The sequence below is a fragment of the Puma concolor genome, chromosome D3 (assembly GCF_028749965.1).
Source record: "Puma concolor isolate L17-30 chromosome D3, mPumCon1.1.hap2, whole genome shotgun sequence".
Taxonomy (NCBI): domain Eukaryota; kingdom Metazoa; phylum Chordata; class Mammalia; order Carnivora; family Felidae; genus Puma; species Puma concolor.
The window spans coordinates 1695901-1712198 of NC_141678.1; the positions used below are offsets into that span (position 1 = coordinate 1695901).

At 61.9% G+C, this 16298-nt stretch overlaps 1 protein-coding gene and 1 long non-coding RNA gene across 6 annotated transcripts in view; one reads left to right on the forward strand and one right to left on the reverse strand.

The window, feature by feature from the left end:
• Positions 1-16298, reverse strand: part of ADGRD1 (adhesion G protein-coupled receptor D1) — a 149036-nt gene that overhangs the window by 24548 nt on the left and 108190 nt on the right. For all 5 annotated transcript variants that reach the window (XM_086681403.1, XM_086681404.1, XM_086681406.1 and 2 more), the window contains 3 exons: positions 15474-15597; positions 1725-1828; positions 215-326 (listed from right to left, as the gene is read on the reverse strand). In XM_086681403.1, coding sequence (XP_086537529.1) covers positions 215-326; positions 1725-1828; positions 15474-15597 — 340 coding nt within the window. The remainder of the gene's footprint in view (positions 1-214; positions 327-1724; positions 1829-15473; positions 15598-16298) is intronic.
• LOC147575234 (uncharacterized) lies at positions 7872-10630 on the forward strand. The gene is made up of 2 exons (XR_015242165.1): positions 7872-8337; positions 10152-10630. It is a non-coding gene; the product is annotated as an uncharacterized LOC147575234 (long non-coding RNA).

The window sequence follows — 16298 nt, forward strand, 5'->3', positions numbered from 1 at the left end:
GGGAGGAGGAGGGCCCTAGGGGGAGGAGAAGCTCATCTTCCCTACTGAGCCCATGGGGAGCAGAGAGCCCAGCCCAGGCCTGCCTTCTCCGCTTCTCCTAGACAAGCCCCTGCTCTATCTGGGGGATGCAGTCTGAGTTCTGAAGAAACCAGCAGAAGGTGCCAGCCTGGGTGACATCAGAAGGATGAGGGAGGGACCGAGGGGGCCTACTCACTGTGCCAGGCTTGAAGCTGAAGCTGATGAGCAGAAGGATCTGGGCCACGAGGACAGCAAAGGACAGGTTGGCATGGATATGGTAGCGCTGGTTCCGGATGGTGCTGACCGAGCTGAGGGCAGAGATGTAGGGGTGAGGCCCCGGCCCAGCCCAGCCCCAGCTGCTCCCGATCACTCCCCTGAGGGCTGCCAAACAGGCCTTTAGGAAGCCCACCTAGATGCGGTCACTCCCCACTGTGAAACCTCAGTGGCTCCCTATTGCTCTTAGAAACCAGCCAGCTCCTTCCACGGGCCTCAGGGCTGCACAGCCTGGCCCCTGCCCCCCCTTCTGGCCCCTGCTCTGGCCCAGTTCATTCCTTGCTCCTACTCCCGCTCACAGTGCCCTCTTCCGGCTCTCAAACACCCAGCCCTCTCCGGGCTCAGATTTGCACCAGCCACACCTGCCAGGTCTGCCCCTGGGGAGGACTTCCTGCCAGGAAAGTAGCTCCACCTCATCTCCCTTGGCCGGGGAGCGTGTGCTCCTGCTCCTGGGCACCGGGCTTCTTGAGCAAAGCCAAGGGATGACGGAACCAAAGAACGAATGTCCCAGCTCAACACGGGCCCCGGCTCCTCCTGCCGGCCTTGGATGCCACTGCCCCGGCCTCCCCGTGTTCCCAGCGCTCTGGGAAGCTGAGAGCCTCTCCCTGCTGATGATGTTGATGCTGCAGCTGCCGGCCCGGGGACGCCGTGGTCACAGTCGGGCCAGGGGCAGGTGTCCTGAGGGAGCCAGGGCAGGCGAGGAGGGATACTGGGCTCCCCGAGGAACCCCTGGAGCATAACCCGCCTGCAGAGCAGGTGGGGGAGACAGGCTCCCAAGCAGCCCCAGAGGGAGGAGGCCCCCCCCCTCCTCGTGTGTGAGGCCAATGGCCCTGAGCAGCGGCCAGGGTGTCATCACCATTGTCTGCCCACGAACGGGGCTCATTTCAGCTTGCCGTCCCAGTTCATAAAGGGCCACCGAGGGACTCAGCTGCCACCCTCTCCTTGGGGGCTGCACAGACCCCCTGAGCTCTGCCCTGGCAGCTTCAGCTGGGAGGGGTGGGGACCTCCTGGGAAAGCGCCTTCCTGCCTCCCCAGCGGCTGACACCAGGGCCCCCTATGGAGCCGCGGCTTTGCTACCTTGGGGGAGGAGGTCCTCAGTTCTGGCTCTCAGGAGTCCAAGGGCCAGAGTGTCTGTGGGCTGGAGACCCTCCCAGAACTTTCGAGCTTCACTGAGAGCAGGGTGCCCTCCAATCCTGTAGCCCCTCTTGCCTCCCTCCTCTCTAGCACCCCCAAACCCTCCCTGCACCCTGGATCCCAAAATGAAAAGTAACTCTGGAACAGCCGTCCAACTGTAATGCACAATGACCAGACATTTGCCACCTCATGACCACAAATGCCAGAGGGAAATCAAAGTGGGGCAGGCGGCGCTGACATTTACACGAGGGTGGCAGACCTCCCTGGACACGGAGGGGGCAGAGCAGAGGATGACTCACGAGAGCATGGCGAAGGTGACCAGCGTGAGCACCAGGCAGACCACGGACAGGGAGCAGCCGATGTAAGAGATGGACGAGAGCGCCACCTGCTGTCCTTGTGTGAGCTGCGTGGGAGGCAGAGCAGAGGGGTAAGCGCGGGTCTTGCGGCGACAGGGCTCCCATTGGAAAGGGCCCCAGGGGCTGGTCCCAGCGCGCACGTGCTGGTGACCACCAGGTCCTGCGTCTCCCCCAGATGCCCTGTTAACGCCACCAACACAGATCCGTCCAGTCCCATGGCATCGGCCCTTGGGTCTCTCTGGAAATACTCCACCCAAATCACCCCACCAATGCCTCCAATTCCTCTGCCCATCCAGCCTCTGCCCTGCAAAGGCCTAACCCCTGTCCTCCCAACCCGTCCTGCCCCCACTGCCGAGCTGTACCCCATGCCTCCTGGTCTACACTGCAGCATCCAGAGCTGATGAAGCCCCTGACCTCAGAGCCATAATGCCCACAGAGTCCCAGTGGATGACCCAGGTGGGGTGTGACTGCTTGCTGAGGACCCCACGGACTTATGCAGCTACGGAGCTTAGAGCAGCGCCAGGGAGACGAGACATGCCCTCTGCGAGTCTGTGTGGGGGTGGCTATTACCCCTGATATCAAGTAGTGCGTAACGAACTTGGTAAATGAACAGTAAACAAATCGGATGCAAAGCCACAGAGGATGGTGCCACGGGCCACGGAGGAGGGTGACACGGGCCACGGCACACCTAGCAACACGACCCCAAATGGTGGCTCCCTCGGCCCAAGGAGCCGGAGCCTCGGGTCAGGCTCACTTGCCCCTGGGCTCCAAAACGCTCTGTGCTCCCTAAGTCGCTCCCGGGAGACCAGCTTCCCAGTGCCTGTCCCTGCAGGAGGTCCTGCTGTGCTTCCTGTGGTGGATTTGGCTCTGTCTGTATCACAGACCCAGCTGAAGCCCCCTCCCCCTCGCCAATGTCCATCCACGCTGGACACCAGACATCAAGGTCCCTCCAACCTCAGCCTCGACACCGCGGGGCCTCGGCCTCCGCTCGTCAGGACCTAATCGGGAATAAAAGGAGGCAAGTCCTAGGATGTAAGAGGGCTGCCGGGAGGGCTGCAGGCCCAGGAGGCCCCAATTCCGGGGACTGTAAGTGGATCGTGCAGAGCAATTTGGGAGCCAGCGGGACTGCGCCTGAAGACGGACAACTTAATGGGTTTTACTTCTTCCAGATCTGTGACTCACTGCTGGTCAACTGACTCCCCAGGGGCTACGAAACACTTTAGAGCCGTGATGGAATGGAGGTGGGGAAGAAGCCTGGACCCGCAGCCCCAGATGCAGGAGGGGGCGAGCCCTCATTAGTCACCTCCTGTTTACCCACGTGGGTTCCCTAGGTGGGCAGAACGTGTGGGGACCAGTGTGTTCCCGCAGGTACATTCTCAGCCACATCCCAGGATCTGGACCCCAAACTTCTCCCCCCGCTCCCAGCAGATGGGCAGGCCGGAGGTGTTCCGATCCATCAGACACCCTAGGGAGGCGAACAGAGCCAACTGCCCGTGCCACACGGCCTCAGACTCTCGTTCCCGCAACATGTTGTTAGCAAATCCCCTGTGGAGTGACGTCTCCGGTGTCAGACACGGTTAGGGAAACCGCATTCTCTGTCCCCACAAAGACTTCAGGTGGATATGAGCAGTGCAAGTCTTCTGAGAAATCCTGCGGGTCCACCCAAAATATTTAGCTATGTTTAACTCGTCACTTCTCCAACTCTCAGGGAGGGGGGCGACTCCCGACACCTGCAGAGATGGTTCTGGACGTGCTCTTTCAGAGGAGAAGGTGCTAATTTCCAGAAGCTGGGAATAAAACTGAATACGTAACACTAATACTGAACAGGGAAGGTCCCCTTTCTTGCTGTCACAGGCAATTGAAGTCTCACTGTCACCATTAGGGGCACCTGGGTGGCTCAGTCGGTTAAGCGTCTGACTCCGTCTCGGCTCAGGTCACGATCTCACGGTTCGTGAGTTCAAGTCCTGCATCAGGGTCTGTGCTGACAGCATGGAGCCTGCTTGGGATTCTTTCTCTCTCCCTCTCTCTGCCCCTCCTCTTCTCTGTCTCTCTCAAAATAAATAAACTTCCAAAAAAAAAAAGAAAAGAAAGTGTCACTGTCACCGTCACAACTAGCTCTGCCTGGAGATGTGGACGAGCATCAGATTCCAGAGTTTACGGACATCCCGGACTCTCAGCTCTTCGCAGGAACTAAGGGCCACCTCTGTGGCACCTGCCACATGGAAATGAATTTAAACAACCATGGAAATACGAGCAAGTGAAGGGTGACCACAGTGCCTGGCTCTGTGATGCCCTCTCCCCCTTCTGGCCCCGAGCCAAGTCCGCACGAATCTCCACACCGCGGGGCCCCAGCTCTTCCCCGCCCCACTGCCACCTAGATCTTTCTGCCAGAGAGCTGGTGAGCTCCCGTTAATGGATCTCTTGCTGTGTCACGACCCAGAGCTCTGAGAACACTGGTGTCCAGAGGCGTCTGCTGAAGGCTGGGGGTGGGGGAAAGTCTCCAGCCTCACCCCCCTCACCGGCCCCCCACGAAAGACTTCCTTAACCTACATCAGCCTGCATACGCATCTTGTGGACACAGCAGGAACGTGCCCCTCCACTTGCTGACTGAGGGGGCTCCGGGACTCTAGTGTGGGCCGGTTCGCGGCGCGGCGCAGAAGCTTCCGGTGTGCGTGCCGCGGCCCGTCGGCCACACGCACCGAAACCCGCCTGTTTTCTGCCGGCCGCTCAGCCTGGAGCTTCTGATACACAGAGTCCAGCCCTGGCCCCACACCTGCCCAACCCGCCGCCAGCCCTCACTGGGCGCCTGCTGGGTGCGCACAGGGAGTCCTGATGGCAGCCCAGCGGGAGGGCAGCAGGGGAAAGGGCACAGCCAGTGAGAGGCGGTGGGCCTGTGCCTCCGGGTGCAACAGGCACGCGTTAAGCACCACCGTGTGCCCAGCACGGAGCTCACACGCAGCGGGGAAGCAGACAAAGGCACGAGTGAATGACTAAGGTCGGTCGTTCCGAGCTTGGATGAGGCCCGATGGAAACAAACCGGGGCCACGGCGCAGGCGCCTGGAGAGCGCAGTGAGGGTTGGCAGCTCTCACCCCCCCTCCCCCCCTCCGATCTGAGGGTCCCTGGGGCCCCTCCCCCGCCCTCAGAGGCCGCCCATCGCCCAGTGCTGCTGGTTCCCCTGCTAACCCGAGCCGAGCCCGTCCTCTCTCAGTTTCCAGAGCCTCCACCTTCTCCTCCCTCCAGCTCCTCCCCGCCCCCCACTGCATCCAGGCCCCCTCGGTCAGGTCTCCCCCGGGCAGGACACCGCCCCGGCCGCTGCCCCAGATGAGACCCAGATTCCTTCCCTCGCCCTGCATCTCCGGCTCACCACCTGGTTGCTCCATCGGGAGGGTCCAGACAGGAGAGCAGGGCCCTCCCGGGATTTGGTAGATGGGCTTCGGCGTGGGAAGTGGGTCCCAAGGGGGTGGGGAACCCTAGAAAAGCAGAGGAATGACGGCGAGGCACCCCGGAGGACAGCCACAGCCCCGACGCCGTGGGGCAGGACGGTCAAGGGGAGGAGGGGACAGGAGCAGAGCCCGGCGGACGCCATAGCAGACCTGCCCGCGGAAGGGGCCCAGCGAGGCCGGGCGCACCCGGCAGACCGCAGTGTGCCCGTCTCCCTTCGGCTACACCCGGGGGGAAGCCAGTTGTCAAGGGAACCGAGGCCGAGCGGGGCAGAGGACAAATGGGGAACCAGCAGCCCCTCACCGGGGCCCCTCACGGCTCCTGACCCGCGCGGTTTCCTCCGCCTCCACGGCCCGCCCCAGCTCTGCCCCAACGTCCTGTCTCCCGGCTGCCAGAAGCCAGCTCCCAGGAGCCTCTGGCCCCCCGCTGAGCCACACACCTTCGTTCAGCCTGGGCCCAGTACGAGCACGTGGCTCCAGGGGCGGCCGTGTTTGGTGACGGTCCCGGGGCTTCGCCAGCTGTACCTGTGCCGGCTGCACGCCAGCTGGCATCCCCTGCAGAGTCCAGGCTGCGGGTTCAAGCCCGCAGCCCTGAGGACAGCAGAAATGAGCTCCTTGGCTGGCTGAGGGGCAGTCCCGGGGGCCGGATCGGGGACTCCTCGGGCGCGAACCCAGTGGCATCTCCCCACACACACCCCCACCCCCGTGCACAGAAAGGGGGCTCCTGTGTCTTTAAAAACACTTGTGACTTGGGGCGCCTGGGTGGCGCAGTCGGTTAAGCGTCCGACTTCAGCCAGGTCACGATCTCGCGGTCCGGGAGTTTGAGCCCCGCGTCAGGCTCTGGGCTGATGGCTCAGAGCCTGGAGCCTGTTTCCGATTCTGTGTCTCCCTCTCTCTCTGCCCCTCCCCCGTTCATGCTCTGTCTCTCTGTCCCAAAAAAAAAAAAAAAAAAAAAAAAAAGTTGAAAAAAGGAAAAACAAAAAACACTTGTGACTTGCTTTCCTCAAGCTACCTACCTCATTAAAGGACCCCTGCCCCTGAGGCTGACAGTCGGGCTGGGAGGCTGCCGGCCCCCAAGACGCTGACAGAAACTGTGTGATCACCAGCTTTATACGTGCCGGGGGGGGGGGGGGGCGGCAGGGGGGCTTCAACATTGCTGCAAAGCCTGTACATTCTGTTGGGGGAGGCGTGTGCCCAGGGAGACGGGGACCCAGCCCAGCAGCCACCAGACCCTCCCTGCAGGAGGTGGGCTGGAGCGGGCCCCACCAACGGTAGCTTCGAACACCTGTGCCGATATACATCTGCACACAGCTGGATTCAGGGACCCACTGTAGGGACGCACCCGCGAACAGTCAGTAACGTCGGCAGAGGCCAAGGGCTGTGGACGCCTGAACGTCTACCCACGGAGGCCGGGAGAGACCGGGGGCAATCCTGCCACGGTCAAGACCCGTGAGGCGGGTCGGCACACCGAGGCACAGCCTCCAAGGTGTGCAGAGCGAGCTCCCCTCTGCGGCAAGAACAGAGGGCCACACACTCATGCCTCCCGCAGGGAGAGGGGCCAGCCTCGTGCTCACCCTCTGCTCTCTGCACCGAGGCATCCTCCCGGCCCGTGTTTCACCTTTACGACACGAAGCATACGTGCTCTCCTGTCCCGGCTCTCCGTCACAGGCCTAGGAAGAGGCCTCAGGCTCCTGCAGGGCCCCTGGCTCCCGGGCGGCCCCTCTCCGCCTCGGCTCCCCCCACGGTGCAGAGTCAGGACGCCTCTGACGAGAAGCGGTGGACGTGTCCGGGCTCCCCCACCACAGCAGCACAGCTCCGGCCCTCAGCTCAGCCTGGCGGCCCGGAGCCGACCGCCTGACCGCACCGAGCCCTTGGCCTCCGGGTCCCTCACGTCAGACCCTCCTGGACAGGGGCGCCGCTGCTCCCCCTGGCTCGTCACCCTGCGTCCCCGCTCCCGGCCACCGCCCTCGGCCTTAGCCTGAGGAGTACATGGGTCCCGAGGCCACTGTCGGCCTCCCTCTGTGGGGCAGCTCCAGCCCCCACGCGGCACCCGAGCAGAGGCCTCTTCCAGAGGCGTCTCCAGTAAAGGAAGCAATTCCTTCCTCTAACGGTAGCAACCTGGGTCTGGCGGGAGGACGGAGGAGAATGAAATGTGGCAGGAGGGGCCTGACTCCAGTGAGGCCCGTGGCCAGGACTGCAGGCCTGGCTGGCACAAGGGCCGGCTCCCGGCAGCACCCAGCCAGCTGCCGCCTCCACAGCATGGTCCTTCTCCCTCGGGTTCCTTCCCGCCTCTGGGGCCTGCTTCCACACATCCCGGGTGAGCATGGGGGCCTCCTTGCGTGACAGGGGTCCTGAGGGGAGGGATGGGGCTGCAGGCAACATGCTGGCCCCAGAGAGGCAGCAAGGCCACCAGAGTGAGGAGCCGAGGAGGGAGACTGGCAGGCAGGAGATGGGAGGGAACAGGGGAGGGTGGGAAGGGATGGGAGGGAGCAGGGGAGGGTGGGAAGGGGTGGGAGGGGCAGGGGAGGGTGGGAAGGGGTGGGAGGGAGCATGGGAGGGTGGGAAGGGGTGGGAGGGAGCATGGGAGGGTGGGAAGGGGTGGGAGGGGGCAGGGGAGGGGCGGGAGGGGCAGGGGAGAGAGCACCAGGGGCCTGGGGGGTGCAGGGAGGGCCATCAATAGGGAGACAGGTCCCCCAGCATCCCCCAGGGTCCCCCAGGGCCATCCCTCAAAAGAATGAAGAACAGGGAGGCTCCGTGCTGACACCAGCCGCACACAGCCCACTCCTGCTCCCCCAGGACGCCTCCAGGCTCCTCAGCCACCTGGTCACCCCGGGGCACCCTCACACTCCCTTGGAAGTCACTGTCACCTCAGTTAGGCTGATGCTTGGGGCTCAGTTCTTGGGGCCGGGTGCTCAGAACTCAGTGCTCAGGGCTGGGCACGATCCCCAGCACAGCTCCACGGAGAGAGGAACCCACGTCACAGACGGGGAGGCCGAGGCTCGGAGCAGGCACTGGCCGCAGGCCGAGCTGGCTGACCAGGAGCCACAGCGGGGCCCCTGCTGACCGCACCCCGGCGAGGGGGGGCAGAGCCACACAACAGGAGGTGCTCCCACGGGTAAGTGACATGCGCACACGGGGACCACCCGATGAAGGGGCCGGCTTCCCGATGGTGAACCGTGCCCACCTCCACCCACACATCTGAGCGCCCGCACGGCCGCTCTTGACAGGCCCACCGGGACCACAAGTACAGCTCCGAGAGCAGGCGTGTTAGCCCCAGTGCGGCCGTGTCGTTAGGTCCTCACGCTACAGCCACCCGCGTCCTCCCTGGCGGCCAGGCCAGAGCCCTCGAGTGGCTTCAGGCAGCTGCATCTGGCGGGTGGCCGCCAAGCACGGGTCCTGTAACCGTGGGGCCCGAGTGCAGAGAGCCTGAGGGGAGATGAGACCCCTGCACACCCACGCACGCACGCACACACTCGCCCGCCAGCACACGTGCACACACACACATGCACCAGCCCACACGCACGCACATGTACACACCCTCACCCGTGCGCACGCACACACGCCCTGCAGCTCCCGTCTCAGGCGGCGTGGTGTGCCCCAGCGGTGCCCTTCCTTCCCCACCCTGCGGCCAGATTTAGAAATGCCCAGAAAAGCCTGGAGTTTGCTTCGGGACACGGGTTCCTCTGAGTCACAGACCACAGACCCCGACGGCTCCCGAGAGGCTTTTCGCACAAATCCGCGAGGCCACCTGGGAGCTTGCGTACATCATAACCAAGTGCAACTGTCCTTCCAAAAAGAAATACCTTTACCTTCCGCTTTTTTCCAAAAGCCCCGTTTAGTGCATATGTCACTTCCTCTCCCAGGAAAGCGTGAGAGAGACTTTGCTGTCTTTCGAGAAGCAGAAGGGCCGTGCGAACCACGAGGAGGAGCAGAGAGGTTGAGCCCCAGGCACGGGGAGGGCGGCAAAGCGGAGCCGGGGAGGGGCAGCAGCGGCTTGTCAGGAAGCTCCGGGCGCACAGACTTTTTGTTTTTTGAAGAAAACCAAAATCAAAAATTTTAGATAATTTCTCGGACTCTCGAAATACTGACAACGGGCTAAAGGAGGCAGGCCCACCGGCCGGCCGCCAGACCGGGGCTGGGGTTTGCGGCTCCGCCTCAAAGATCTGCTCCTTCACTGCGACGACCCCCCATCCGCAGCTCCGGGACAGCTGACCCACCGGAGGAGCCAAGGGGTGGGCAAGGGGGCCTCTGGGCATCCGCCAGCTCAGGGACTGTGCCCACCACTACCCTGCCACGGGGGCAGCCTCGGTGGGGCCGCCCATCACCGTGCAGACAACCAGACTGTCCCCCCGGAACGTGCACCTCGGGTGGGGGGCCTGGAAACAGGTGGGACTGGCTGGTCCCCACGTCAGCCCCTCCTCCGCCGCCAAATCCTGCCAGTTCCGATTCCCCTTCCTAAGGATTCTCATCTCTGAGCCGGCTACTGCGGCCCCACCCCTTCCCGGGTCCTGGCTGGGCCAGCCACACGGCACCCACCACAGCAGGGCCCGGCTCCCCCCGTCCCCGGTGCCTCTGCTGGCCGGGGTCCCGAAAGGTGACCAGTCCGGCGCCCGTCTACCTCCCCTTGAACATGGCGAACAGGTCCGTGTGCCCAAGCCGTTATGGCAGCACGAGTCAGGCTTACTATTGATGCGGCCACACTTGGCGTCGGGGGACACGGCTTCCCGGTCTCCCTAAGCTCCTCTCCCGCGGAACGGACCCATTCTTCCACATGCCGCTCACACCACGCGGCCTCTGCCCCGCGCCAGGCTCCAACCAAGCCACTGGGTGTCAGGAGGAGGGAAGCCCCGCACCCACGAGCAGGCCTTGCCTACGGCCTCTTCCGGCTGCTGATTTTCTTATTCAATCACGTTCCCTAATTCCTCACAGATGCACGCACGGGGGCTTAGCACACGGCCTGGGACTGCGGTCCAGCGTCTCCCAACCCTGACAGCCCAGAAGGCACTTCTGTACCTTTCTTCCGATCACACAGCGAGACATCACTTCACGTCGCTGAGCGCGTGCACGGGGACCTCACACGACTTTATAAAGAGGAGACATTTGGGCGCTACTCTGCACCCTGCCCTTTGCACATAACGATGCCGTGGAAGTCCCTCCAGGCCAGCCGGTCCCTCCAACTCACTCTCACAGCTGCACGTCCGTCCTTGGTGGAGTCCTTGTCCTGCTGACAGAGGAGCGGAGGTGGGCCGTCCTCCTTGGCGTAGAGGTATCGGGACCTGTGCGCTCCTTGGCATTAGGTTAACACTTCTGTTATTCTGTTCTCTCCACTACAGACGAGGCTGTGAATGCTCTGACTTTACGTGTTATCTTACTTCCTCATTCTTTGAATTCTACGACATAGATTCTCACAGGTGTACTGAAAGTCTCGGTCTGTTCTGGGGTCTGTTCTGCGTATCTGCTTTCCTGGGCTTATGTCGACACCAAGTTATTTTGGCCACTAGGCTTCACAGGGGTCCACTGTGCCGTGCAAAGTCTCTCCTGTTCTTCTCCTTAATTTTCTTGGCTATTCACGGAAACTACTGTTCCAAAATTAACCTGAAGATAATTTTATCCAATAGTAAAAAAAAAAAAAAAAAAAATCTAATTTCTTGGGATTCTTGGCGAAAGTGACTTTTGGGAGGTGCCTGGCGTCACAACTCATGATGAACGTGGCCCCAGATCTACAGGTGGGGCTATTCCCCAGCCCCGTCCGAAGTGTACTTAGCTCGGGAAGTGCTGGGGCTGAGTTTTTGGGATTCACGTTTACAACAAAGTCGCCCATTCTTGTCCGCCGTCAGAGGAGGTATAAACTGGTACAGGATCCCCCGAGAGCAGCGTAAGTGCCCCCAGGTCCCCCTGCCAGGAAGTCATCCTAGAGAAGAGTGTACGGACGGTGCACTGCTGGGCTGCAGGGAAGAACCAAGGACGGGAAGCCAGCTTGGAGCCCATCGGCAGGTGACCGGCCAAGTGCCCTCCGAGCCCGGGCTCCTGATGTGCAGCAGGTGCGGCAAGGACAAAGCGGACGTGTGGGCGCACGTGGGGACACACTGCCCGCGGGAGAGACGGCCCTGAGCCCGTGTGGGGTGCACACACGCGGGGGGAGAGGGGAACATTTCCGGGAGGAGGGGAGACGCTGGAACAGGTGTGGCTTTGCAGGAGCAGCATCAGGAGACCAGGAGACAGATGGGGTGACACTGCCTTCCTTTTTGCCGCCTGATCGTCGAGAACACACACGTGTATCAGCTATCATATTAACTAAATGATTCCTAATAGAAGAACGTAAGGTCCAATAGAGTGACAGCCACCAAAGCCAGCCACAGCCAGGGTGACCAGTGCTCTGGGCCAGAAGGATCCCCGCAAACCAGCCACCCGGGGACCGTGCCGGGGTGTCTAGGACGTTGACTCTGCACGATCAGCAATCAGTGGGAGGGCATCCGGGCCTGCTTCCCGCTCGCCGTGATGCCCCCACCGGGGTCCTGCTGACGAACAGGCGGGGGCCCCACAGAGAAGAGCGAGCAGAGCGAGGCCTGGAACATCCCTCGGGGTCCCGGCCCCGCTGCCCCAGGCGCCACGTGGAGGGGGGTTCACGGGAGGGGTGCGGCCCAGGGAGACACGCAGAGGGAAGGTGGTGAGCTCCCAGGAGAGACTCTGGACCAAGACCCAGCCCGGGAGGGGCTCAGGAAGACGGAAGAAAGCCAGTCCTGCTGTTCTTACTAAATTAACTGCCACAGATTTGGCATCTAGTGTGATAACTGCCTTTATGTTTTAACGTTCCTGAGAATGTTCATTTTTAGCACGGATAATTATGAATCATTTTCAAATCAACCTTTCCCGGCAACGAGTAGATACGATTTGCTTCCACGAAGACACCCACAGACTGTCCAAATCTGGTGTCACCTACATTGAGTGGTGACAGATTTGTATCATAAATGCTCTGTGACTGGCTTTTCTAGCTGACTGGACTGGCTGACTTCCTGTCCCACCAACATCCCAGAGCCGGCTTCCTGCCTGCGCCCGCCTGTCCGCCAGCGGCCTTTCCAGGGGGCAGGGCCCCGGCTTTAGGATCGTGCCCCAGTCACCTTGGGCAAGTCCCCGAGGCCCTCACCTGTGACGGGAGGACGGCAGCTCCCCTGGAGACAGAGAGCAGGCTGTGGCCGGGGTGCCCGCCGGGCACCTGTCCCGTCCACACCAGCGCTCGCTCACGGCCTGCTCCCCACTCCCATCTTCCCTGACTTCGGTTACCTCTCTGCCCCCAACACTTGAGTCTGCAGCTCTGGCTTTGAGCCTGGCACCCGTCCCGAGAGCCACCCAGCCCTGCCTCTGTGCACAAGCCTCGTACCTGCTCCGTCCCCACAGGCTCCTGCGGCCGTGCCCTCCTCCCTGAGGCCGCCCACACGCACCAGCTTCTCAGGGAGGCCCTGCGGGCTGCCCTCTTCCAAACAGCACCCTTCCCAACCCCACGTGGTTTCCACGTCGTCCTCGTCACCACAGGACAGAGCGCGCTTTCAAGTGTGGAGCGTCTGCGTCCCCACTCAAGATCCCAAGCACCGTGACAGTCCCAGGGCTGTGTTCCCCAGGCCCACAGCAATGCCTTGAAAGCCTGGGGTCGTCACCTCGAATCCAGTAATTTCTTGTTGGATGAATGAGTGAGCTCAGCCCAGCCCCCTGCCTGGGCCTCACTGTCTCCACTTGTAAATGAGGGGACCTGGCCGCAGCACCCTGGGACCTTCCCCGCCCTACAGACACAAACGTTCTGCGGGTGGCAGCCTGGGGCCTCCCCCCTCCGGAACAGCTAAGGCGGGTCGCTGACTTCCACGTGGGACCCACAGGGACATGGCGGAGCCACGCAGGCTGAGGCCCTGGTAAGACAGGAGAGGAGAAGGGCACATCCCCCAGGGAGAAATGCAGGCACGGCTCCCGCAGCCTAGCCCCTGGTGAGGGGTGTTTGTGGGCACAGGACACCGGGAAGGGTGGAGTGTCCCAGGGTGCCTCCTGCAGCCCAGGGAGCTGAGGCCCCCTCTGCACTTCAGGGAGTTCTGGAACTTTCCATTCCACCCCACCTCACTGGCCCCACCTCACTGGCCCCGGCCCACCTCCCTTACCTCCCGGCTGCTGATGGGGCAGAGCCAGAGTCCATGCCCTGACTCAGGCAGCACAGGGCAGAGATTGGGGGATGGGAGAGAAAGCGGGTGAGAGAGAGCCCCAGGGGCCAGGGGGTGACAGAGGGCCCGGGGGACAGGGACCAGAAGGGAAGGGGGTGCCCAGCACCTGAGGGGCGGCTGCTGCCCACACGTCACTCCCACTGGGACGGCCTGGGGGTCACACCTGCCCGAACACAGATATACCGCGCGGGGCACCAGGCGCACACGAGCCCGTGACAGCATCGCCCAGCAAAGCTCTGAATGTTCTGAAGGACACCTGAAAGCAGTCGCCAGTCCCCTTCCACGTGTGCCTGAGGGACTCCCCTCTGGAGCCTCTATAAGCAACTCACAGTCCAGACACGAAATCCATGGCACGTCCTGCAAAGGCAGGAGCCCTTCCTGTGCTCGTCACCTCCGCCCAGAGCCCCCCGAGCCCCCTCCTGCACCCCGAGCCCCCTCCCGCCTGCTGCGTCTGCACTCGCTATGCTGCGGCCTGGGGCATTCTTCTCCCCCGGCCCCTCCTGACCACACGATCAAAAGGCCTTCCCACCCCCACGCGCGTCATCCACGTCACTTCCTTACCTGTCCTTCTCACTAGCACACAAACCCCTCAAGAGCGAACTCGCACCGTTCCTCTAGTTTACAGCCAAACCCCCAGGGCAGGTGCACGTGCAGTGGTCACGGACGAGGAGCCAGCCTTTAGGTGGCGACCCGGGGTTGCGAGGAGTGACGCCAGGCCAAACGAGACTTCCACAGTCCTGCGCGCATCAGGTTCCCACCAGTGCCCCGTGGACCGGATGTGCCGGTCGTGGCACTGGGCGCAGCGGGCCCCGATAGCGGAGTGGGCCCTCCAGGCCCCAGTTCACTCTCCAGGCACGGCACAGGGGCCTGAGGGCTCCGGGCACCTGCCCTGATGAGCGGGGAGGGGGGCGGGGCGTGTGCCGAGCAGGGACGGTGCACGGCTGTGCAGGAGGAGGGAGCCTCTGCTCTCGGCCCAGCATCACCAAACCCGCTGACTCTTCAAGAGGAGCCAGACAGTCAAAGCCGTAAGTCAGAGTTTTCAATTTCCAAAACACAGTCTGGGATAAACAAAACGTGTCTGTACAGGTGCCTGGTTTTCCAAGGGCCTGAGGACCGATCCCTGTCTCCTCCCCATCCTCCTGCCCGCACACAGAAATTCAGTCTCCTTTGGGGTCTGGAAGCCAATGAAGTCATTCACACACAGGAGTCAGGGACTGATAACAGTTCAGAAGAGCCTATCCTGAGGCAGCTGCATTTTTAAAGAGCACTTTTTTTGTCTTCTAAACGTTGCATGCCTTAAACCAATAACATGAACGTCTAGCTCCTAGGGCCGACTGTGCGGTCTGGCAGGAGATAAAGATTAAATATTCTGAAGCAGAGAAACCCAACCAGGAGGGCCTTCCTCCACCCTTGACCTGAGTCTCCAGGGAAGGTCATGTCTCCAGTGAGAGAGGAGGACAGCAGAAGGTTCTGGATGTCCCCTTCCCCACCACAGCACCTGCTAACCCTGGAGCTGGAAGTCAGGTCTGGAAACAGTCCAGAGCTCCGCCCGCAGCCCCCCCCTTATCCCAGGGCAGAAACGCTCAGAGGACACAGTGCATATGTGCACCTGTGTGTCACCACCTGACACCTTCTCTGGACGCTCGTGCGCCCTGGTTACAGCCGAGGACGTCCCCGTGCTGCGCTGGACACACCCCGACTCTCCCACAGCACAGGCTTCTCAGCCCGGTGACCGAAGGCAGAGAATGCTGGCACACCTGTCCTCCCACCTGCACACAGGTCTTCCAGAAGGACCTGGGGTCTGCACAGGTGCTGCCTTAGGAAGCTTGCAGCAAAGCTTTGTTTCCTTTTGTTCTGTTTGCCAGAGAAGTAGAGCTTCCCAAATGTCCCGAATCACAGGGTCTCCCTGACGAGTGGAGGCTGCCGTCCACCCCGCTGTGGCGGAAACCCCCCGCCCGAGACTCTGGCAGGTAAATCGCCCCAGCTGCCCGTGGCCTGGGGTAGGAAGGGCACTTGCTCGGGTCCGGGCACCCGGGCGCCTGGCTCTTACCTCCAGCGGGACCACCTGCATCAGGATGGCGAAGTTGGTGAGGTGAGTGCAGCGGCAGACGGAGTAGCTGAGGTTCCCTTCCGCGAGCACGCAGCCCTGGTTGGACCAGACCCCTTCTCCGGAGCTGGGGACACAGGAGAGAGGGGCAGCCGGCTGAGGGAGTGGACGTGCCGGTGCTGGCCGGGCGGCACAGGAACGAGGGACAGGAGGGCAAGGAACCTCCCGGCCGACACACTCCCGAGGCCCCTGGCCCACGGCCCAGAAAAATAAGATGTGCTCGTCCTGGACCTGGCAGTCCCACCTGCAGAGAGCTCCGAGGGGACACACGTGAGCCCAGAGGACACACCCAGGGGTCCTCGCCGAGTGACGCCACAGAACATTAAAGCAGCCCCGTGGCCGCCATGGGGCGCTGGGTGAGCAAAGTGTGTGGCTCACACAGAGGTGACAAAATGCAGCACGTCGGTCAGGGACGTGTATCAACGTGGGTAAAACACGAGCCCTAACGCATCGCGTGCACGAGGTGCAGTCGGGGCACGCGGAGCGTGAAGCAGAAGAGATCGTATGTTCTCCGTGAACGTGGGCCTAACTTACACGTGAATTATTGAGAACATCCCAGATTGGTGACCTCCCGAGAGAGGATGAGACACAGCAGCCAAAGGGATGTTGGTTTTTTCACAACATTTTACTTTTTTAGAGATCAATGTATTGACCTGGGACTTGTAACCCTTCTTTTTTTTTTTTTTTTTTTTTTTAATTTTTTTTTTCAACGTTTATTTATTTTTGGGACAGAGAGAGACAGAGCATGAACGGGTGAGGGGCAGAGAG